At 41.0% G+C, this 25,523-nt stretch overlaps 1 protein-coding gene across 1 annotated transcript in view; it reads right to left on the reverse strand.

Moving 5' to 3' along the window:
- The window catches only part of mrpl11 (mitochondrial ribosomal protein L11), a 46,070-nt gene that overhangs the window by 20,069 nt on the left and 478 nt on the right, over positions 1 to 25,523 (reverse strand). The window contains exon 2 of the mRNA XM_079557336.1: positions 6,046 to 6,208. Within this exon, the coding sequence (XP_079413462.1) occupies positions 6,046 to 6,168 (123 nt within the window). The 5' untranslated portion in view covers positions 6,169 to 6,208. The remainder of the gene's footprint in view (positions 1 to 6,045; positions 6,209 to 25,523) is intronic.

The following is a 25,523-nucleotide window of genomic DNA, read 5'->3' on the forward strand; positions in this document are numbered from 1 at the left end:
ATATTTCTATTATACTAAAAGCAAACTGCAAAGACTGCAGCCTGCACAAATGAATACCTTCTTGCATTTGTTACACCTATTCAGATCTGAATACAGCACTCAGCATTTTTTCCCCAGCACCCGCTGACTTATAACAGGCTCCAGATGAAAAAGCTTGTGTCACTTTCTCTTGCTGTGGCCTCTGTCTATTCAGCTTTCACTACGGCTAATTTCACTGTGGTCTGTAATTATTCTCCTTGACAAAAACTGTCACCTTCTCTTTATCCATCACCCTTTGCTTCTTTTTATTTCTCTCATTTGTTCAAATTTGCCTCTGAGCCGACTGGCAGCCTACCCCTCTGCACTTCCCCTGTCGAGGGTGGTTAGTCACGGGCGAGAGGGGGAAACAAAATGAAGAGTCAAGTCGAGCTAAGATTAAAGATCCGAGGTGACTGCCTGGGGCGCAGTGGCAGCTGAAAGCCATTTATTTACAGCTGTCCAAGCGGCCCGTATCAGGAGAGGGACAAACATATAGCGCACACCCCTCTGACAATGATGACATCACACTTACACACGGCCCAGAGACACCTAAAGGCGAACAGATGCTTTTGCTGATACCCATCTCAGCTCATTACACTTGACACGGCGATCAGCACAGCGTGCCCATGAGCTCGAGCCAAAGAGTCTGAGCGAACGCAGCGTTTAACAGACAGATGTCTGAATCATTCATCACAGCACACATCATCAACACCACAGCTTCTGGTCAAGTGTATATTTTATGAGAAAGAAATGATGCAAAAACAGAGGCAGGGCTGAAAGCTGAACGAAGATGAAGATTGTAGCTAATATTTCAATCTACCAACAGATTATAAAGAAGTACAATTACTTTTCTTCTCGCAAAAAGAGCAGTCAAATCATTCAACCCTATACAGAACTATAGACGTTCAAGGACTGTATCGAGAAAAGGCCCAAGACAACACTGGTACAAACCAAAAATAAATCATTCACTTCATGCATCAATAACCGCTTCTTGAGAGAAAAGCATCAGAGCTAGACACAGCATGGACTATGAGAACAGAAAAGCACTCACATCTCCATGACAGCCACAGAGACGTCACAGCAGCTACAATTTTCCAAACTTCAAATGATACAATCCTATAACCAGCCGACATCCCAGCCTCGTGTCACCGGTCAGCTGACTGAAGCATTGTTCAGAAATTCATAGCTTTTTCAAAGAAGGGCGCAGTGAGTGATGGAGGAGGACCGCTGTAAAAACATGTTTTCACAAAATGTCAGAGCTGAGCTTTATTATGCAATGGGAGGTAAGAGAAGTTTTACATTTGAGCTGAAAGACATCAAACAGAAACAACTGAATGAGAGATGACAACTTAAACTTCAACTTAAAGGCGACCGAGAGGTTTGCAAAAGAAAACAGTCATTATGTGAACTGTACAATCAAATGTGCATCTGATGAACTTGTAAAGTAGTAAAGTTATGTGTGGAATGAGCTTATAACAGTCAGAATGCACAACCTTGAACTGTTCTTCTAGTGGAAGATTCGATATAGAAAATGTGTGAAAAAATATGTGAATGATCTGGCTCTCGTCCATTGATGATTAAATTAACAATAGCCCGATAACGACCAAAGAGTGCTGCTTTCAAAAATATCATGTGGGTCCAGAGAATATCAAAGACATTGGCAAAACCTGACTCAATGTGAATGAGGCAGCACAATCAAAGTGTAATTTTAAATACATAAAAGCAGGGAGGATCTGCCATGACTCCAGCAAGGTAAAGCAGCGTCAAGTTTGGTTGTTAGACAGTAATTGTATTGCTGACAATATTTATCAAGTTTAACACAATTACTTAATTACTTTCTGGGACAATTTTTAAAAAAAGCACATTTGAAAGTTTTATCATATCACCATACATTCTTACAACACACACTAAACTATAACAGCTTGTGTCCTGTGGTCCTTTGTCTTTGCAGATTAATCAATTTGAATATGGAGCACAGGAACAGCAGGATTTAATGGGGTATTTTGCGTAGTGTGAATTAATCACCTTAACACCCACACAGCATTTTATCATTATCTCTTACTTTCAATTCAAATTTGCACAAGTACTTTATTCTTCTGACTCTGTAAAACACTTAATTATGTGGAGTGTGGGAGTGGGTCAAAGCTTTTGGCAAAGAGACAATGTTATTTGCACACCCAATATAATAATATCCACAAATTATACATAATAAAAACAGACTCAAGAAGCTAGGGCGCTGATCGCCATATTTATTTGCATCTCATCTCCGACAAAGCCTGGAAAACTGTGGACAATGCAACACTGTGTTTAGTGCCAAACAGCACTTAAATCCTGGTCCGCCTCATTCATTACATGCAAATGCTTTTAATTGAATAATGACAAATCGGAAAAGGCTACAGATAAAAAGGGCAGAGGGACAAATCGACATGTGAGACGAGTGCAGAGGCAAAGCAAAGCGTGTATTCATCGTCACGTCCACATCACACTACCTTGCACGTCTTTACATCATTCTCCGCCCACAAAAGCGCAAAGTGAGTTCACGCCAGTCCAGGCCCATTGTCGCTTGGCGCAATGTGGGTTTCTGGCCGAGTGCTCTGGTTTGCAACTGGGTCATTGGCCACCTACAGCCTGCCATTTTCCTCCTCTTCACATCTACAGTATTATTTCAACTCCCGACTCCGGAACAAAGGAATCATGGGGCGACATTAATGAGGCAGCCACCTGTGACGACAGAAGCCACCAGAAAAGACGGCTTATTCGGCTCTGCTCCGAGAGAGAGAGAGAGAAAAAGAACAAAAGGTACAGCGTACGTTTATACTAAAATGGAAGCATTTATTTAAAATCTGTTCTGCAATGTGCACAACGAGATTTCCCGCCTGAAATTCCACCAGATGGATGTTTTTGAAAAAAGACGTGTGTGCTCCAGTGCAAAGCTTCGCGTTTGTGACAGTCCTTGGGGTGAAACAGTGCCATAAAATAAAATACAGAAGTTACACTGGTAGTTTTTTGTTCTGGATCTAAAATAATATTCTGTTTGTTGTCAACCTGAAATATACATGTATGTTCTGCATAATTTAATGGCAATTTAGAGGCAACCAGTCACCCATTAGTCCGGTTCACTATCTAGTTTTGCCAGATTTGTGTGGAGATTATCACAACTATACATTTTTGACAATAGCGATAATAACATTACATGGGTCAATAAAAACCCTTGCCATATGTTTCATGAAGTTACCATAGCGATGACCAGAACTCCCCATTTAAATATAGTTTAAAAGTTCATTTATTTCTGTAATTCAACTTAAAGCAGTACTAAGTAACTTGTTTACCTTAATAAATCCTTTTCGTAGTTCGTCTGGGGGTGGTACAAGCGTTAATGGGACGACCGTCTCTGGCCCAATGGGGGAGGAACACGCGTCTGTATGATCCTTATGGCGGGGAGCTAACATTGCTGTAATAAAAAACCCTGGTGGCCCGGGGCGACTCCAAGACGCACTTGGGATCATTGATTCTAATGGGACTTCAAACGTCCCAAGAACGGCTTGAATGCCTGGCTCCAAAGAGTTTTTTTCTTTTTTCGTTTTTGTTTATCAGCCCGAAATTTGGAAGCATTTTCAGTACACTGACTGGCTCCAGAGCCTGTCAATCAAGCTCTGGAGCTCTGTGGAGGCTCCGCCTGCCCCACGAGCGCAGGGCTTCCCGCCTTTTTGCCCTTTTAAGGAACAGGCTGCGTAGGAGGAGACAGAGCGACCATTAAGGCTCACACAGGACCATAGACTGTACACAGGACTTGGGAACCTTTTTCAATGAATGGGGCTGAATGGGACCCGCTCATCTTTATTATATTATATCTATGCTCTGGCCACAACTGCAACTTCGCTGCCACCAGGTAGGAGGCCCCAACTAATGGAATCACGAAGAAGAAGCTAACAGGCTAAAGGGCAAAGCTAACTGCGGGCTAGCGCCACTTAAACAGTATTTACAGCCTAGTTTGAGGGAAAAACATTATCTCCATTGTGTAATTGGATGCACAATATCCCTCTCTCCCTTTGTCTTTTCTGTCAGTGTAGTATTTACTCTGACGGACAATTAATGAGTAAATTGGCCTGCAGTGGCCTCTAGGGGCATGAGATATTTAGTACTGCTTTGAAATGTAAAACTAAAATACAGTATGATATAGACTCACTATATGCAAAGTAACATTATGTCAGTCAAGCCTTCGTTTGTTTTAATTTTGATGATTTTCTGAGATTTTTAATTTGGTGTTTTTACAATCTGAGCCATAATAATCAAAATGATAAATAAAGGCTGTACATATGTTACACTCACTTTACATGTAATGACTCTAATGAATATATTAGTTTCAGTTTAAGTTGAATAACAGAAATGAATGCACTTTTTAACGCTATTCTAATTTTCCAAGTTTCACCTGTAGTTTTCACACTCTCCACGAAAATCCTACAACAGTGAACATCCAAACATTTTGAACCGGACTACATGCTACACAGGGATTCTTAGGAAAAAGGACTTCACACAGTCATCTTATCTAATTCTTTTGGTGTGCCCTAATCACATTCTTAAACAGAAAAGTAACCAAAACAACCATCAAGCTGATCCAATAAATAAGACGGTATTTGTTTCTACAATGATTTGGTCATTTGGTAAAGTTTGATATGGATGGTGATCAGCCGCACCTCAGAAAAACTGGTCGAAATTATAAATATCAGGATCAATTTCCACATTTATTTCTTAACCAATGCAGAAAAGAAAATATTTCATAAACCACACCGACACATTTTGATCGAACTGCATTACTCGTGTTTTCCCAGTGACTCCTTTACACCAAATTCCCTTGAATGCAAATGTTAAAGCCTGATCAAAGCTCCGGCTTGGTGGCGAGAACAGGTCTCCAGTAACAAGTCCATGTTATGTTTGATCTCGCACCTCGCTGCTGCTGACAGTGAACTTCCCTTTGAAACGCACAATAAAGTTAATAGAATTTTATCGCCGGCGTCTGATGATAAATGTTCGCCAGCCGTTATTTCTTTGCGATACCATTCATTACCGGCGCCTCCTCCCCGCTCTGCCTTTCTGTTCTGCCGTGCCGCGTGTTTCTCTTTTTCATTCCCTTCCGCGAGTGTCGTCATTAAGTCACGGAGATGGATTAGGCGTGAGAATTGATCGGGTTTTCCGACAGGGGGAACCGCACCCTGGGCTGATGAGCGCTGTCCGTTAAATGCGGCTAACAAGATCATTTGTATGTACCGGACGAGCCGCCGGGCTGCTTTTGTTCAATTTGTAGAGGACAATCAAAGTTTAATAGATGAACGCCCATTTAAGTGCGAGCAGGTCGTGTCTTTACGGTGGAAAATATACATTTGACTAAGGGCTTTAAACAATAGCGGGGCGTGTAAAACATAACTGCAGAAACTTTCAGCTTTCATTCCGGTTCGTTCCCGTTGTATATTTAATAGAGCGGTTCATCCAAGGCCCTCTTTTAGTATTCTGTAAGCCAACATACATTTATTTCAGGCAGTTTTGGCTTGGATTTCAATAGGCAAAGCAAAAAGTGAAATAAAAAAAAACTTGTCGTGCAATAAAGCAAAAAAGAGAAACCTCCGTTTGTCTCCAAGGAGCCAGTGGAGCATAGGAAAGTATACATGAATTCAGGTTGAAACCTTGACCGGTTTGATCTCATTTCGCCCGATTTGCCAACGAGAACAGATGAAAATCCAGGAGGACAGATGCTACAGAGAAAGGTGAAAGTGCAGGCGGCTTGGAAATAGTGAGAAAACAGCTGCGCACAAAAGGGTGGAGTGTGCGATCCGTCTGCACAAAGAAGTGGTGTGTCCGGAATAAGAATAGGCAGTGGGAGTGATGCAGGTTTACGGGGACGAGCGTGAGTTTGGGAAAGTGAAATTAAAAGGGGATCGGGTCACGGCGGCTAATGAGAATGGCTTCTACAATTAATAGTGATTACATGGGGGGAACGGACCGAACAAGGGATGAAGTTGTAAGTCATTTCACCTGTCCCAGAATAGGTCCGAGGGGGGGCCCCGGGGCGGCCTGTCCTGACCTCACTATGGCCCGGATAATGCCGCCGGTGTCCACCCTCTTCACCACCTTCGCCGCCTTGGAGATCTTAGACATTCTGGTTGCTTTGCCTTCAAGTTAGTTGCGAATCCATCCACTGAGAAGAGACACAAACACACACGGGAGGAAAGCAAAACAAAGGAATTAGTCTCTCAAGTAAAAACAACTGAAACAAATCATTTACACGGCTGGCTCATTAAAACATCATACTCTCTGATCGATACCCACGGGCTAAACGGCGTGGCCACTGCTTTCTACGGAGAGTAATTAAAAAAATCGTTGGCATCGATCAGTTCGGTGAGAGCCACTGCGCCGGAGGTGTTTTTGGAACGTGCACGAGCAGCGGCCCCCTGGATGCGTTGGGATTCCCGCTAGATGACGGGATTTCATCGACACTCTGAAGTCACGGGGCATGTCAAATCTGCACGCTTGTATTTGAGATGTGCCGCCGCTACACTCCACTGCCTCCGCTGCCTCCGTGCAGGTCAAATGTCAAGGGCAGCGGAGGGATGAATTCAAATACTCATGCACGAGCGAGGGGATGAGTTTGCCTGTTTCATGTCAGGGCGCAAAGAGGTAGGCTCTTTACATTTTATTCCAAGCACCACTTTTCCGAATTAGGGTGCAATTAGTGGAGTGGGGAGAATGGCCTGAACCTGTGGCCTCTGCCTGAACAGGAATCGCACATAAAAGCAAGCCCATAATCCTGTACAGGAATAAAAGTGATACTGATACTGCTGTAAAAAAGGCAAATCAATGGTCGGAGCCAAGAGACCAACACGAGTTTTAAGGTTCTCTTGATTCGGGAAAACTCGGCATTCAATAAAAATAAGTACTTTAGTGGAGAGAAGAGTTCCAGCAATGATTCATTGTAGGCAACAGAGGGCATCCAATTAGATCAACAGAGGAGACAGTAGCCCAGATATATGGGACCTCATGCCGCTTCGGTGCAACAAAGGGGAAAGTTTAATGCACCCAGGAGAAGATGTGGCTGTATCAGCTGAATATCCAATAGCAGCCAGGCTAAGGTGCACCCACCATGGCAGTATTTGTGAGGGCATTAGAGCTGATAACACACGCCGCACAAAAAAGAATCCATGCGGCTTGATCTTCTCCAATAGCAGCCTTTACAATAGCACACACACAGACCCCGCTGCTTTTGGGAGGTCAATTTCACGCTGTGCGCCTAATGTGCTCTGCTACTTCATTGGAGAAAAATCACATTGCGGCTCAGATCAATCTGAAGCCAGCTAAAACTCAGAGCGAGATGTTTGCATTAACACTGAAGAAAGAAACCACTTTGACTGTTGAACAAAGGCAAAGGGGAGGAGAACAATGTAGCTTTAGAGAAAAAATAAAACTCAATCAACACATAAGTGAATCCTTATAGGCAGACTGCAATTTGGAGCTGCGGATGCACAATTTATTGCAATTGAATTGAAATTGCAATGTGAATGGTTGCAATCAGCAGATCATAATGGTTGCAATTGTTCAGACAGAAAGATTTTGGCAAATAGCAAAGAAATATATCCTGTCTGCATTTTATTAAAGTGCTTTAAACCTGTAGTTTACTTCTGTACAAACATAATTCATATTGTTAGAGAAATAACAATGGCGTCCGAGAGGATAGATGAAAAATGGGCAGGAGTCTGGATGTCTTATGCAGGAGAAGTTTATTTACCATCAGTGCGTGACCCGGAAACATTGACTGGAGACATGTCGCAAGTTAAGTCTGTCTATGCTTCCACAGGCAGAGGGACACACCCTCTGTCGAGCGTCATACTGATACGCAGGCAAATCATTCAGTGGCTGAGAGTAGGCACCTGCAGACCGCAGTCAAGGCTACAGCAGAGGTACTATGACTTTACAGCATGACCCAGCAGGATAAATAGCGATTTAATTATATTAATTAAAATAATTTATGGATGTTCCTAGACCTGTCTAAAATGTGCACCGTGAACTCCATTTTCATTTGAACAGCTCAAACTTAAAGGGGCAAGTTTGTCATTTTATACTCACTACTGCCACCTCAGGTCTAGCGCGTAACTGCAGCTTCTATATTAAGCTCGGCATGACGGCAGTTCGGACCCAAATTAACACCTTTTTAAGTGACAGTGCAGGATTTTAGAGGCAGTTGTGGTGAACAGGTCTGAGCTCATTCTATACATTAGGACATGGCTGGAACATGTAGGGGAGGAAAATACTTAGTATTAACATTTTTAAACTCCGTATAGTCCCTTTAATGTCAATCACAAAACTTGAAAGGCGCTCAAACGCGCAGATTTTCTCCTGAACAGCTCAGGCTTTTTAGGACAAAAATAACTAGTAATCAATAATCAACTTGATTACTTGCAGCAATCAGTAATTGGATTACTTTTATGGAGTAATCCCACTTACACTGTCCCTAATGCAGGCCTATTTCCAATTATAAAATCCCAGTGGTGAGAGTGGAGGAACGTCACGCTTTGATGCAGCACAACTCAAACCTCTGTTGGAGTATGAATAATAAAATCCCAAAATGAAATCACTCATCACGAGGCCAAGCAGTGGAGAAGAATTGACCTACATAAGGCATCACAAGTGCTGACAGTGCTTTCACTCAGATGAATTTACATTAGTTAAGGAATAAAGCAGCAATAACCCTCGAGCAGTGAAATTGTGCATCGAGGATGAGCACTAAGCCTCGAAGAGCGCCAGGTTTATTTTGGCAGTGAAATATAAAATTAAAGACAGTCATTTGAGAGCAACTGCCACAATTTTGAGGCGCTCTTTAGACTGGATATTACATTCTCATGGCAATTACTGGAAATGGTGTCGTTGATAATAAGGAGCGTGCACGAGGAGCAATTTGTTTGGGCCCCCGAGTTCCCGCTTTAAAGCTTTTGCTTCAAATCTGCTTGATGAATTGCACACCGCAGAGGCTGCATTTAAATCACAGACTAATAAAGGAAGGTGGGCTATGAAAAGCAGAAGCCTCCACCAAAACAAGATGAAAGGGCTGGGAGACAAGACGAAAACAAACCAAAATAACCACTTTCCTCAACATGATTGATCTTGATTTTCAAATTGATCCTCCTTCGAGCCATCCTTCTACGGGGTCGGTTTGACGGAGACGCAGTTTAACCTCTTAACCGAGTGCATTTATTTTACAGTTTGGCTTTACCCAAATCAAAGGTTGCATCTGAAATCCTCAAATACGTAGCTTCTGTGTCCTGATCCAAGCTCCTAACACTTGCGATGTGATAAGTTCAACTGTCAGATCACTATGCAGTTAAGACCTAGAGCTTCAGAGCTATTTGCCCAATCCGACCGTCCTCACACAGGGCGGAAAACACAGGGGAAGTGACATCATCAACAGCTGCTTCATGAAAAACTACATCAAATTTATAGTATTGGACTACAGAAACACTCCTACTGCAGCCACTGACTTAAATAACTCAAACATGAACTACAATAACGATATGAAGCCACACAGAAAACAGACGATAACAAAAAGCTGTTTGAGATTTACCTTCCAAAGCAACAGCTTCATCACAGAAATAAAATATGCTCTGCTCAAATATTCCACCAAATCCTGTCCTTTGGTTCATCTTCAGAGAAAGATGCCGCATTAATGCACAGTGAGGTCATTCGCACACAGTGAGGTCTGCTGTGTTTGGCGGCGCAGCTCCTAATCACCGGTGAGGAACCAACAGAGGTCCCTATGCCAAAGTAGATATGAGAGGAAGCATATAGGCTCCTTTCCTTACCAAATCCACTTTATTTTATTTATATAGCACATTTAAACAACAAAACATTTCCAAAGTGCTGCACATGCACAACAAAATCAATAAAACCAAAACAATACAATACCTAAGTCTCCAGGTAAATTTCGCTGGGGGCCAAAATATATTTTAAGTGTATCACCGGGGTCCATAAACAAAAGCTTCAGTAAAACATGCTTTGATTGGGAAAATACTATTGAATAAACTTTTTTCAATAAATGAATAATAATGAGGACTGTAACCTCGGCTTACATTTGTATTGCATTTAACAAGCCTGTGTCACAAGTCTCACTGTAGTCATTATTTATTAACTCAGCACTTGGTGGTGGTAAGCTACTATTGTAGCCACAGCCGCCCAGGGGCACACTATCCATTTACCACGTGATTATAATGTGTTGTTTATATCCTGATCTCTTCATGTCATCTCTTCATTCTCATCATGTCAGTGCCCTCTGCTGGACACGTGTGGAATTATTTCCTTTCTTTATTTAAGTTGCCCCCTAGTGGCTGGAGTGAGCAATCTGGTTATTTATTTAAAGATTCAAAGACGCCGCACAGGAACGGGTGAGAGACTAGGGCTGTCACGATAATTACTATATCGACTTATCGTTCAATAAATAACAGATAAAAGATATACTTTTGGGCTCGATATTTATCGTCTGTACATTTATTAGCATTTCGCTCATATTTTTTACTTGTAAAACTTTGATTTCTATGTTATGTTATGTTATACTCCATTAATCTCTGTAGAGAAATTAGTTCTCTGCATTTGACCCATCCTCAGTGTCGCTTGGGGCGACCTGTAGGAGCAGTGAGCTGCCAGCATGTGCCGGCGCTCGGGGACCCATCTCCATGATATGGGGCCAGGCTGGTGGTCAGAAACACCTGGCTGGAGGATTAACCTATTGCACACATGTTTTTTATAACCTACCACTAACCTACGCAGACACGGGGAGAACATGCAAACTCCACACAGAAAGGCCCCGTCCAGGTGGGAATCGAACCCGGGACCTTCGACCTGTGAGGCACAAGCACTAACCGCTGCGCCACATATTATGTTTCATGTTTATTCCAGCTTGTCTAGTATTTTAGGATATGATGATGCACTTTTAGAACAAAGGTCATTTTTATGCTTGAGAGTTGACAGTATCCAGTATCGTTAGAGTCAATAATATCGTTTATCGCGATACTTTCCCGGCGCAATATATCTAACATCAAATACGTTATCGTGACAGGCCTACGAGAGACTTACTTTTTTAATGACATACTCAGGAATTTGTGCTCTACAAGTCAGGGTCGTCTCTGCCCGACCTCCTTCCAAACTGACAGCACAATTCTGAGGCTTCTTCTCATGGCGGACGCTGACGCACATCCAGTTTGGCCTTAGACCTCTCACCAATTTGCTGATTTCGGCTCCAGCCTAAAACAGCCTGCAGGCCAGAGAAACGCCTCATTTGAAAGCTAAGACACTACAAATCTGATCGTGACTTTTTTTTGTTGCGTTGCTGCCATGTTTTTGGTGTGTTTTCCTTCTTCTTTTTTTTCTTGCTTTTTGACACTTTTTGGGTTTTGTCGCTTTTTTAATTGTGTTCTATTTGTTGCTTTTCGGCACGTTTCTCTCACATCTTTGTTGTATTTTTGTCGCCTGTTCGTGGCTTTTTTAGTCGTGACTTGTCGTGTTCTCGCTGCATTTTTGTCCGATTTTTTTCTCTCCTTTTCGTCACTTTTTAATCATGTTTTTTTTTTTTTTTTTTTTTTTTTTTTTTAAATCTCTTGCATTTTCAATCTCGTTCTCATCGCTTTGTTCGAGAACCTTTTAGATTTTGGTAAAGCCAAACTGGAGAAAATGTGCTTGTTTCAGGCGTTTCAAGAGTTTAAGCACAGATGCCCCGAATCAATACCAGTTTTATTTGCACTTTTCACCTTAAACGTGGACAAATATGTATGCTTTATGCAGCCCACCTTTAAAACATTCTTATTACTTTGTGTACGAACTGTGCTCCACAAATAAACTCCACTGGCCTCTTGTGACTTGGTTATCCTGTCAGCGAATATCTGAACCCACCGCTGCTGGGCTCCAGATTTATTTTGTCTGTCAAATTTATTGGAGGCGATGAAATGTGAACATTTTCTGAGGCATCCCCGCGGAGTGTCAAACAAACTACTAGGGATGGAGCAGAACATGTCTGACAGAGGTAAACACGTCAATAAAAGTGAGCGAGGAACGCAGCCGAAAACCCCCAGCTGTCACAGTAAAGCTGACACAAACCGCTCTGGAGAGGGATCTTTAACCAAACCTTCGCCTCCTAAAAACTCATTACATTTTATTATCTGCTCATTATGACACGCCTGATCTTCCTGAAGGACTTCTCTCCCGCGCCGTTACTGCCGTTTATGTGACATTTTATCCTAATTAAAACGGACCGCTCTTCAAGGATGGAGCCGACTTTGATTAGGGAAATTAATCAGCTTGCTATTAACAATATGGGCTTAACGCAGGACTGGTGAAGCCTTCTGTTGTTTGGGCTATTAGACACCCTTTACTCTTCATTACGGAGACAAGGCAAACAATACCAGGCGTCTAGTGCGAGCCCTGAAATGTGTTGGCATTTACAAGTCAGAGATAACGCCGTGACAATGTTGTGAAAGGGTAGACAGATAGCTGGTACAGCCGGCATACAAAACCACGGGGAAAGTCCCAGCATATTCCCGTCTCAGTCCGTTTTATCTTTTTTACAGCGGCCTGATGAAATAAAAACAGGATGCTAATTGATTTCTCTGCGGGACTGCGGCTTTGTACCTGAGACGGCTCATGCTGGATAACCTTTGTAACTCTGCGATCGCCCCCGGGTCTTCATCTCTCTGCCAAATTGCATCTGAAAACGACAAGTGAAATCTTCTTCCAATAACATCTGCCGGAATAGATTGCAAGGGAAAAAATGTGGCGGGTTGTGGAAAAAGCACTGTGGGGTTTGCAACAATGGAATATTTGAAATGGCGGTTGTGTATCAAATGCTTCATTAGGTTTTCTTTTACAAATGCATCGCGGGAATAATGACCTTCTCGCTCTCGCTGTATTGTAAAACCCTTTTCACGGCTTGTGCAGAAAAGAAAAGAAAAAGATAGACAATAAACAATAACACTCACTATAATGATTTGCATAGTGATAAGATACAAGCTACACTAAAGAGGCGAGGGAATACTGTCAAAACAACACCATACAGCCAGCCCGTTCTTCCATAATTTCACATTGTTTACACAGAAATCCATTCTGGGGCGCTCAATATGCTTGGCTTGTTTTCCTCATTAATTTTCACCAATTACCTCAACTCTAGCAAGTCTAAACTCATTGTTAACAACCACCAGCATGAAGTTTCAAACACAGCACTAGGTAATCAAAAATAATTATAATTCATTGGAGCTCAGAGACCAGGGATTTTTTTTTTGTCACAATACGTTTACATGTAGAACATTATGTAATTAGTATAATAGGAAATGACACAAAAAGTTTTGTGGCTGAATAATGATCCAGTGAAAAGCTCACATTTTTCCCTAAACCTTTTTCTAGAAGGCCACTGCTCGGGGAGTGTTTTCATGTGGTCCTTGCTCATAGATTTTTTTTTACTATTTCGTTTTCTCAAATCATTTTTCTAATGAACCTCTAAACCAGACACAGCTCTCCCCGAGGTTTTCTCCCACTGGGCTGCACAGGGTCTCAGGACGGGGGACGCCGGGGGCACATTTCCACCTGCTGCTGACTGCTTATTAATTAGACGTTACATTTGTTTGGACATTACATTGGTTATTGTTTCACTGTTTTAATGTTTGGTGCAGCCCTGTGAGGCTTGTGAATTCGGGCTATACAAAACAACTTCATCGATTGACCTAATATAGGGACAAATGCTTAATATTTCTAATCTGTCATTTTGGATTTCTGACCATAAGCTCAATCAGTGAATTACTACCTGCTTCAGAAAGTTCACAACTCACTCTTCAATCCACCTGTCACTCACTCAGCATGACTGATGCTGATCGCTGTGAGGAGTGAGCGAAGAGAAGTGTCTGTGTTTGTGAATGGAACTGCATTTCACAATCGCGTTTGACAATCTGTGCAAACATCACAGGAGTCAAGTCATGATGAGATCGTATTTGTCATGTGATCACTACTGCGGTTTTCTGCAGTGTAACCTGTATTATGATGTAGTCAGCAAGGAAAGTCAAATACGTCGAGCTCTGTGTCGACAAATTGAACGCATTACATGACACCACGGCGTGGGAGCTCGATGTGTGGTTTGGCCTTTTGTGCCGTTTATTTAGCGGTGGGAACAGACATTCTTGACGGGACTGAAAGCGTTTGGCATCTAAAATGGCAGTTTTAATGTTGGATCTCTGTCAACTGATTATCAAACAGGAGCAGGTGGTGCAGATAAATACTCTTCTTGTGCCTTTACAGCTTGTGTGAGAAACTATAACATTTAATCGGATGCAGCGGGCCCTTTAGGGGACACATTAGTGAAGACAGACTGTGGAGACGTCCAAGGCTGCAGATGTTCACCTGTGTGTCATCGTGGCAAAGTAAGGCCATAGTTACTTTTCAGCTCGTAGAGTTTCTCTTTCGTGAAGCAGACATGGTTTACATCTCTGTAGTTGTCATTTTTCTGCTTCTCTCCCCTGGTTTCCTGTCATCTCTTTGCTGTCATATTTCATAAAAGCGAAAAATGAAGAAGAAAGAGCAGTGAGGCTGGAGAGGAAGCAGCAAATTGTTGCAGTTTTGTCAGGAGAGTGCTTTGACACGGTCAAAACATTTGATTATTTAAACTTTTGTCCACCAAATTACACAGTGTAATGCCTGGATTTAACGCAGTTGAGCAAATAAAAATGGTTACTGACAGTTTTCATGGCTGGATAAACTGGTAATTTAGGGTTTATTTTGTGTTAGTCACAGAGTGTTGCTATTTATGGGGATGGCAGCTGTAGATGAGTAAACCGGAACAAAAAAACTAAACAAACCAACTTTTGTAAACTTTAGGTTGTTAAGTGTGAGTTGGCTTTCACACTGAAGAGCTTTCATTTATCATCCAGGATGAATAGTCATTTTCTAAAGACTAAGTAGACACGGAGGACAAAGAACTTGTCAATCCAGAGACTGTTGTTCTCATGCTCGGTATCCCTTTATCTGTAGGAGATACTGACAGGTCTGCTGCATCTATTATGTTTCCTGTAGATCTTAGTGGTCATCAAGTTCTAGCCCTATGCGCACGATTACACTCCATTAGTCCATTCAACACAAAAGTAGTTTCTGTTATTCCTCAAAGTCAAAACTTCACAAAATGTATAGAATCTTTAATGGCTGGAAAAAAACTTGCATAGCTTTTTAAATGCATAATTTCAGACAAAGATCTAACATTTTGACAAATGCCTCGTAATCGTGCTGCCACAGGCGTACAAAGGGTCATGCTTCATGACATACTCCCACCTCCTCATCAAATTGTCTTAAACAGATAATCTGAAGCAAACGAACTGCATGGATGGAAGACTTCTCTGTTTATCACTCAAACATGTGTATAATTTGCCTGGTGTTTCTCCCTCCTCTTATCATGATTATACGCTACATTTGAGCCCGTCGTTCCCACTGGTAATTAAAGTGATTTCTCCTGATATAATAAATTCATTCAACCAACTTTCTGCTTGAGTTTTGCGATCTATTATTTGATAAACCCTCCCTCTCGGTGGGGCTTAATACAGTGATACTGTAAAAGAAGAGCCTGCGCTCGTCTTAGCCACATGAGCCCCTTTGTACATAATAGATAACGTCTGACAGAGTGTGTTGAGGAAATTACATGAAGAAAGTGACTTGACACCTATTATTTCTTATCTTTCCAATATTATAAATAGCCCTGCCAATCATCTGCACTTGCCAGTACGTTTTCCAGTCCATCTAGTGATAATAATCATAAGTTTTGCATTTATAATAGGCTTCCCAAGCTTCCAGTCACATTTGAAAATCTTCTTGGATGTCCTCTGTGAGAAAGGACAAGTCAAAATAAACGAATACTTCGCAAACAAGAAGAAAGGTATTGGTGACAGAGATAAACTAGAGTCCCTGGGCAATGATGGGAAATACAGTGAAAATTAAACAGTTATTTCCGATATCTGCAAGCTTCAGCAACATTTTATGCCATTCCTGCCATAATAAATGGACAGCGCCCTTGAAAATATGAAATGTAACGCTAACAGCACAATAAACTGAAGCAGAGAGACCTTGAGTGGAGCCATGGGGGAGGCAGAGCACAGGTAAGCAACTCTGGAACCATAATTGAAGCACTTAATGCAGTGACCACAAACAAAACAAACAAACTCCAGCGATGGAGGGCTGAAGTCACGATGCTGCTGCTGCTGAAGACTTCGAAACAAACGTGAACATTTATTTGCTTTGGCGCATTGTTTCGCTGCATTTTGAGCCTCAGCTGTGATTGGCTCAAACAAGGTGCATTTGATTAAATCAGCAGCAAACATCACAATAAACATTCCCAAATGACTCAAACCGGGCCTTTCCAGATTGATTGATTGATTGATTGATTATCAAATCAATCTGTATAGCGCTTTACAACAGCACCTGCTGAACCAAAGTGCTTTCCATAAGTGCAGTGTAGAGAGGGAGAGTGGGGAGGGTTGGGTCGCTCAATGTTTTAGAGCTAGTGAGAGAGACAAGGCTAAACTGAGAGGTCAAGGTCACAGAGTGTGATGCTCGAGTTGGTGAGTAAACCAGAGCAAAAAACACATGAAGAACTTTCATTTCTCATAATTTTCAGGATGAATAGTTATAACCGAAAGACTAAGAAGTAGGAATCTTTATCATTGATTATCAGTTGTCGTGTTTTTTGGTTGGAGGTGAAAAAATCTTCAACATCTGACTGGGGAGTGTTGGGTCAAATGTTGTGGGGAGCACTATGGTTTTCTATGTGAAGGATACCTATTGAAATATTCAAACTTTATATACAAGTTCTTTAAGTTATCATCCTGTCATAGATAAATTCTACACTTAGAATAGTGACCCAACCCTCCTCATGTTGGGTCAAATAATCGCAATGATTAAAATTGGTCTTATGGTATTCTGTTTCTATTGCACATTAGAAGCATCGCCTCATTGTTCTGGAGAGTGTGAATACTTGGCACAATGTTGAAAGCCTTGGCAGTAAAGCTAAGAAATGTCTTCTATGACCCAACCCACCCCACTCTCCCCTATACTAAAAACAATTTCAACACAAAATAAGAAAATGAGGATAACAATAAAACACAAGAAATAGAACACATGTGTGCAATGAGAAGACAAAAGCAGTTCTGAACAGGTGAGTTTTCAATCTAGGTTCAAACAGGGGCAGGTCCATGATGGCTCGTAACCATAGACATAAGAAATAGTAGACTCCTTCTGTTCACTCTTCCCTGTCCAATCGTTCGAGGGAGAAACCATGATGGATACAGACTCCTCCTACCCTGGTCCTACCAAGCATGTTCCTTAAAAAACGAGTCCTTCACATAAATAGGAAGATGCAAGACCATGAAGATTTGAAAACAAAGAGTAAAAGTTTAAAATGAACTCTAGCACTCATTTTTGCTGAGCTAATGTTATTTGCACTGTAATATCAATCGGACCTAAATTTGGCAGATTATAATTCCATGTCAAATCAATGCATCCCGCGTGACCAGCTCGGAATTGCTTCAAACTTCAAGCATGACTGTTGTTGATGTACCCGATAGTGACTCTGTAGTGACTCAGTGGAGTTGATATGTTTTGTAGTTTGTGAAATAATTCAGTGTGTGTGTCAGGCCAAAATCATGACTCCTGCAAAATGCCACAAATTGATTAGCTCCAACTTCAACCGTTTGCTCAAAACATGAATTTAATTCTTATGTCGATTCTACACCAGGAGCAAAACTGTAAGTGTAACTGTAAGCGCGATAAACACATGCATTTCCAAAAGCATAAAAATACACCTGGAGCTGCGAACTCCATTCTAATTTAGGCGCAGCGTCAATTCACCTCTCCAACGTGTGTATGGTTTGTTCTACACATTGTTGAGTACTGGATTAGTTGAGTACTGGATTAGTTGAGTACTGGATTAGTTGAGTACTGGATTAGTTGAGTACTGGATTAGTTGAGTACTGGATTAGTTGAGTACTGGATTAGTTGAGTACTGGATTAGTTGAGTACTGGATTAGTTGAGTACTGGATTAGTTGAGTACTGGATAAACCAAAATTAAACGTTTTTGCAAGAATTGCACTTAATCCAAATTTATACTGCCCAAAATGTTTGTCTAAATCTCGAACAGTTCAAATCCTTGCTTCGCCCAGGATTAATCATGTTGGGAAGCTTTGATATCAGGGAACGTTTTGCCAAAATCATTCAATACTGGGGGCAATTTGAGGTGTGTACTCTGGAAACAGAAAGGCAGAAGAAGAGTACAAATCCAACAGCTGAAAGCAAAGGTCACTCACAGGTAAAATGAAGAGGTACCTCATTTACAAGTTACACGGACACACTAATATGCCAATGCTGTTCTGCTACATTAGTATTCACCCCATCAAACTGCGGCCCTGGAGCTATTGATTGTGTAATGCCAAGTGCTAAAGGGCAGTCAAATAAAACGCAGTGAAGATGATTATGAACGATCCCCCAAGACTGTGAACGGGACAGTGACGTGACCCGCTTTAACCCATATCTGGACCTGCGGCTCCTCTAAGTACACCGTCTAATCTCTGCAGCTACACCCAAATAAACAACTCCTGATACAAACGCAGCCGAGTGTAGAGCTCACAATACTTGAAAGTTACACAAGGTACGATGGGCAATTGAGTTATGGGCACTTCACTTTGAACACAATTTGCCAACCTTTATAGAAAATATAGACCCCAAATGCAATTTTCATTATGAGTTGAAACATTACCTTGGCTAATGACAGTGCGGTCTAGCCACATAGTTACTCAAGTATCCTCAAGAAAAATAACTCTCTGAGTAGGAAAGTAACCACTCGTACAGCGGCTGGGTCACTACAAGGACAAATACGCACAAATATCAACTTTATTTCAACAAGTTTACGTACCTTTAAGCAAAATTATTTACACAACAACATTCTGACTAAAGTGGAGGTTAAAGCTTTGCCCTGGCGAGCAGTGAAAATAGTTTTTGCATTGCATCAATTATTTAGTTGGTGAAAATCAATGTCAGTGATAATAAGGCTGAAAAAGTACAGTTAATAAGTTTTAGCATGTATGCAGATATTTTCTTTAAGGTTGTGGATAAGTCAGTACATTTCTTTGGGTTTGATGTTGGTCCACTGAGTATTTGCAGCCAATTTGTTCTTTTCCTTTAGGTCAAAGTATCAGTGTTCAAACACTTTGAAAGAGACTTTTATCTTCGAGGTTATCATGACCAGAATCATAACTATCTGTGCAAATGCAGATACGCGGATCCTTGGACAAACATATTCTTATATTACCATGATGTTCCTCAGTGAAGCCCGAAACTCAAATGTTATATCAATTTATTTAATACCATTACGGGCCACTGGCTGGAGCCGTAATTGCATTTTGATTTGTTGCACACTCTAGTCTTGCAATCACATGATCTATTATTGGCTGTATGATTGATTCACCAGTTCACTCCAACATGCATGTTTTTACAGACAGAAGACAGGTGTCCCAAGAGAACCGGTACAAGGTCACAAAGGAGTGAGAGCAATTCAACAACCTTTACATGACATGGGTGATGCTAAAAGAAAATGTTTTTAATACTTCTTGTAAACAAAATTGTCAAATACAAAAAGGAGATGCCATTTCTCTCCTGTGCTTAGCTGTTTATAATGACCTTCAGAAAAATCAATAGAAAAACAAACACTGATTGAGATAAATCAAGCTGTGGATCCATAGATGTGCAGTTCAGCATAAAACAAGCCAACCACTTCAAAAGCTTTCAAGCCGAACTTACCTGCGCACATAAAGACTTTATATCATTCTGTGTTTATGAACTATGATCTATCGATTCTCTCGTGATGTTAAATGAATAAGCACAAACAAGGGCCATTCATTACTGAACAAACAAAAGCTACCAACCATTACCAAAAGTATTAGACTAAGGGTCAAATATACCTTTCCAAAGACTCATTTTTAAGGTTGTCAATAAACTATGAGTTATCGATTCACTTGCGGTGCCTGGGCTAAATGACAACGCACAACTAATGACACAGCGAAATGGAGCAGCAGATGGCTCCTGTTCCACTTTGAAATCTCAATCAGAGCCGATGATACCCATCTCTGCCACCACTGCAGCGAAACTCCGGAGTCTGTTTTTGTGAAGAGCTTTTGCTGGCGGGTCGCTGCATGCATTATCCCCGCTGCCGCCTGTGATCAAGTCCCACTGAGGTCGTTTTCTTTACTGGCGCTGGTGATTTACATTTCCCTTCGCCCCATCACTTTGAATGGCACGACAGAAAATGCTACAAACCGGCCGTGCTGGGAATAAATCTACAACAAATAGCAACGACGCTCCGACCCCTGAGGAGAGCAAAGACGCAAAATGAATGAATGAATGAAAGTCAAACATTGATGAGACAAAATTAAGAAGGGAAAAATACTTTAAAGGTTTCTCTGATGTTTTATCTTGTGGTCTCTTGCAGGAGATGTGAAATCTTAAGTCAGGATTAAAGATTCTTCTGATTACAGGAACACAAGGAATATCAAAGACATTTCAATGGACACGAAAAACAAGACGTATTAAAATCTGAAGGAAAACAAACAGACACAATAATCCAGGAAAGAACCAGACTGAACTTGATGGATTATGATGGTCTCCAACATTTTTAATTCATTGTAAAATGTACCTCGTGAACTGAAATGATTTTAATGCTTTAAATGACAATTAAATAAAACAGACGGTTTCCTTTTATACTTAACTATATTTATCTAAAACTTTGTGTTCGTACTGAGTTCAACATATAAAAAAAAAAAGACGCCTAAAATGTGATTCATCAAGTAGGGAAGAGTGGGGTGGGGCGGGTCACTTAAGACATTTCATAGCTTTGGCCAAGATATTGAGTAGATGAACAGGGTTGGGTCACTATTCTGACAGGATGATCTCTTATAGATTTCATAGTTTTTTGGTAAAAGTATTGAATTAGTAAACAGGTTCTTCACATAGAAATCTTCTTTTAAAAACAAAACAAAAAATTAAACCATAGTGTGTTCTTCGTTACTGAACTTGAATGACTGAACCTATAACCACTGAGATCTCCAGGAAACATAATGGAGCAGACCTGATAACCTCCTGCAAATGAGTACGTCAAAGCAATAACAGCAGTAGCTTTTCACCATCGGAGAAATAATGCTAAGATCAGAGGAATAGTGTCAAAACCAGACTTGGAGAGACTTATCTATGCATTTGTCTCCAGCAGGTCACTGGCCTCTCTAAACTAAACAAGCTGTCAGAGCTGCAGTACAACCAGAACGCTGCTGCTCGAGTCCTGACAAGAACCAGGAAATACGACCATATTAGTCCAGTGCTCCGGTCTCTGCACTGGCTTCCTGTCACTCAGAGAACAGAATTCAAAACAGCTCGGCTTGTGTACAAGTCTTTTCATGGTTTAGCACCAAGTACATCTCTGCCATGTTAGAGCCGTATGAACCATCTGGGGCCCTGAAAACTTCCTGGTGGCTCTCAGAGTCAGGACTAAACACGATAAGGCTGTGTTTCAGTTTCATGCAGCTAATATCTGGAACAGACTTCATGAGGATGTGAGACAGGCCTCAACAATGTTCAAATAAAGGCTGAAAACAGTTGCTTTTATCCGTGAATATGACAACTGAAAGTATTTTATCTGCATTCTTGCTTTTTATTGTAGTTGATGTTATGTTGATGTTTTATAGATTGATTTTCTCTAAATTCAATTTGCAACTGTGAAGCACTTTGAGTTGACTTGTGTATGAATTGTGCTCCCACAACATTTGACCCAATCCTCCAAAGCCATTTTAAATTTTTCAGCCAATATATGGCAGTTAGTCAATAATTGATATACCTACTAGTCCTTAACTTGCACTTGTCTGGTTTACAATAAATTTGGTGTTTTGAGCTGAATCCAACCATCAATTTGGTTTTGCAGGCATATTCTTTTACAACTCGGAAACATTTTGCCAAAGGGTATTATCTTTATGAGGTCTTCTGTCCTAGGGGGAGACTGGAGTTGGTTGTAACATAATTAGCGTTTTTGCATATTTAGTACACAGCAGCTGTGCTTACAGGTTGGTTTGTGACAATTTATGAAAGCTATATATAGGCACTTTTATTAAATAGATACGCAAGAAGAAATGCCAAAAATATGATTTTGTTGAAACATAATTTATCAAGTAAATTATGATATAAGTAACATTTATTTACATTTCACAGACAAAAAGCCATAAAATGCTTCACAGTTAAACATTTTTAAATTACACAGAACATAGAAGGCCAAGACAACACAAAAGTCGTAGCAGCCCAAGAGTATCTTAAGTAAAAGCCTGAACAAATAAATGAGTCTTAAGTTTGCTCTTTAAGGTCTCAACAGAGTCAATTTAGTGCAAGGAGGAAGATCATTCCAAAGCGTGGGAGTAACAGCCTGGAAGGAGGCGACTTCTAGCCCGAAAACGAGTGTGTGGAACCTTCAGCAGATCCTGATCCACAGACCTCAGAGCCCGCGCAGGGGTGTAAGGCTGGAGCAGATCACTGATGTAAGAAGGAGCCGGACCATTGCACGGCTCTGAAAACTAGAACTAAAATTTTAAACTTGATCCTGTAGGACACTGGCAGCCAAATGAAGTTGTTTTTAAATGGGGGTTATGCGAGTCCTCCTATCTGTGCGGGTCCGGATTCTCGCTGCAGCGTTTTGCACTAATTGCAGTCGCAAGAGCTCCCTCTTGTTCAGACATAAAAACAACCTACAACAATAGTCTTAACACAGAGACGCAAAAGCACAAATGATAAGCTTCAAATTATTTTGTCAGACCATTTTTTTAAGCTTAGAGATTTTCCTTGGTTGAAAGAAGCAGCTCCTCGTCAGCTGCTTACAGTGCTGCACTAATGACCGGTTTGTCACGGATAACTAGGAAGGAATTGAAGCATCAGGTGCAATAACCAGTGTTTCTGCTTTGTCTGCATTGAGCTGCAGAGAGTTATCGCTTTGGTTTATTTCCACTAAACAATGTAACAAGGAGTTAAGCTTCTGGATTCTTCTTAGATTTTAGTAATGCCAAACTGGAGAAAATGTGCTCAGGTCAGGTGGGGGTTCAGAGGTTAAAGGAGCAGTAAGTAAGTAAGTGCTTTAACGAAATAGTGTTCAGTTGTTCGTCCTGAGCTGCTGCAGTTGAGCCGCGTTGCCACTGTGTGTCAACCTGAGTAGGGCTGGGCGATATGGACCAAAACTCATATCCCGATATATCTAAAGCCCCACCACGTAGAATTTCACCCAAAAAATCAAATTGAAATACAAGTTTTCATTTTATGACAGATATTTTCAGCATTGAAAAATAAAAACTAATTTTGCTGTGAGCGGCTCAGCTCTCCTAAAACAGGATATAACTTTACCGGGAGTGGGTACGTCTCCAGCTCGTCTCCAAGGAGATGTGACTAAAGCCAGGAGAATTTGAGATTTAAACAGGTTAGGTTCGCATCCAAATCCATTCTTTGATTACCCACTGCAGTAATAGCATTTCCTGTGTCGAGCTGGTCATGAGGAGCATGTTTTGTACTGATGGCAACAGTATAGTCCAAAATGTTAAGCAGAGTGCCTTTAAGTTGAATGTCGATATACGATGTATATTGTGATATTTTGTCCGCAAAGTGAGAGCTGTGAAATGAAATGTTAAGTCAAAGCCAAATACGAGTAGTTTTAATTGAAAACTCACTATAAAATGCAAACATAAACACTGTATAACAAAGCTCCATAAGGTGCACATTTGAATAAAACAATATCTTAAATAGAAATAGCCTGTAAAATACAAAAGGCCAATCTTTTTCTGAGGGCAGCATTTTTATATTAAGAGATAACAAAATAAAGTGCTCAGTTTAAGAAAAACTTGTTAAAAAAAAATCAGCTTGAGATTATCTGTTTGTTTACTTAATAGTTTATCTGAATATGAAATATCCCGATATGGTCTAATTCCATATCTCATTCACAAATATATTGATATATCATCTTAAATATCGATATATCGCCCAGCCCTAAACCTGACCCGCATGACCCAGGAGGACGGGGAAACTGTAGCATCCGGAAGAAACCTAGCTGGCGAGCCTCTGTCTCCTCTGATCCTCTGAAATGGTGCAGCGCCTCCTGGGTTTGTCCCTGTTTCAGAGTGTGGTGTCCTGCACTGGTCACCTCCCCCACCTTCCTCCTTCTCCTGCAGCTCCCTCCGTTACACAACAGCCTTTCACCATCTCCTTGTTTGTCCATTTTTTGTTTTTGTTGTCCTACAGGATCAAAGCTGGATATCATCAGCAAATAGGTGAAAAGAAACATCACTAAACCTTTGGATGATCTTCCCCAAAGGAATCAAATATAGCAATAATAAAATAGGACCCAAAACGGAACCTTGAGGCACTCCACACAACAAATCCACTGACTCAGACCTTATTTGGTTAGCTGTAACACTAAAGCTACGCCCAGATAAAAATGAGGAGAACCACTGTAGACCTGACCCTGACAGTCCCACTTGATCCCTCAGGCTCCTAGGCAGGACCTGATGGTCAACGGTGTTGAAGGCTGAGATCAGAGAGAACTAGAACAGTGCATTTTCCAAAATCAGCAGACATCATAATGTCACTGGACAATTTCAGTAAGGCCGTTTCCATAGAGTGTCGTTTACAAAAACTGGACTGAAATGACTTATGAATGTTATTTTGATCCAGGAAAAATGTCAGCTGTTCACGGACCATCTTCTCAAGGAAGACAAGTTTTCCAGTGTGAAAGCTGATTCACATTTGACAACCAAAAATGTAGAAAAGTTGGTATGTTTTAGTTTTGTTTGTTTTTTTGCTCTATTTTACTCACCTTTCAGGCAGCTGCCATCTCACATCCATACACAGTAAGTGACCTCACACTAGTGACCATGACCAATCAGTTTAGCCTGGTCTCTCAATAGCTCTAAAACACTGTGACGCCCAACCCTGCTCATCCCTATCTAGGAATATACAGATCTCTCGGGGGGATACTTAAAAAGTCAAGAACATAAAATAACCATGAACATGACAATTATATATAAAGAAAACACATAAAAGTACAAATAACAAACTTGTTTATGTAAATAATTATAATGATGTCATCAATGCCACACAATAAGTTATATAAAATTTGTCTGCCATTTCAGATTTCTGAGGATGCCCTTGCGCCTGTCCTGGGCATTTCCAGTCACTGATCTGTTTCTGATCTAATGCAGAGCACACCATGACCACATATTTTAAGCTGGAACTCACAAACAAGTTGCACTGAACAAGTCTGGTACATTTTATTCACCTGCTCAAGGTCCACAGCTTTCTACCCTGTGGAATAAATCTGATGCACAACTCTCTGGAATATAATAAATTCAGGGCAGGGGGGATACGCACTAAAATGTAAGAAACGAGACAA

This window comes from Gobius niger (genome assembly GCF_951799975.1).
Source record: "Gobius niger genome assembly, chromosome: 5".
In the NCBI taxonomy this organism is placed as follows: domain Eukaryota; kingdom Metazoa; phylum Chordata; class Actinopteri; order Gobiiformes; family Gobiidae; genus Gobius; species Gobius niger.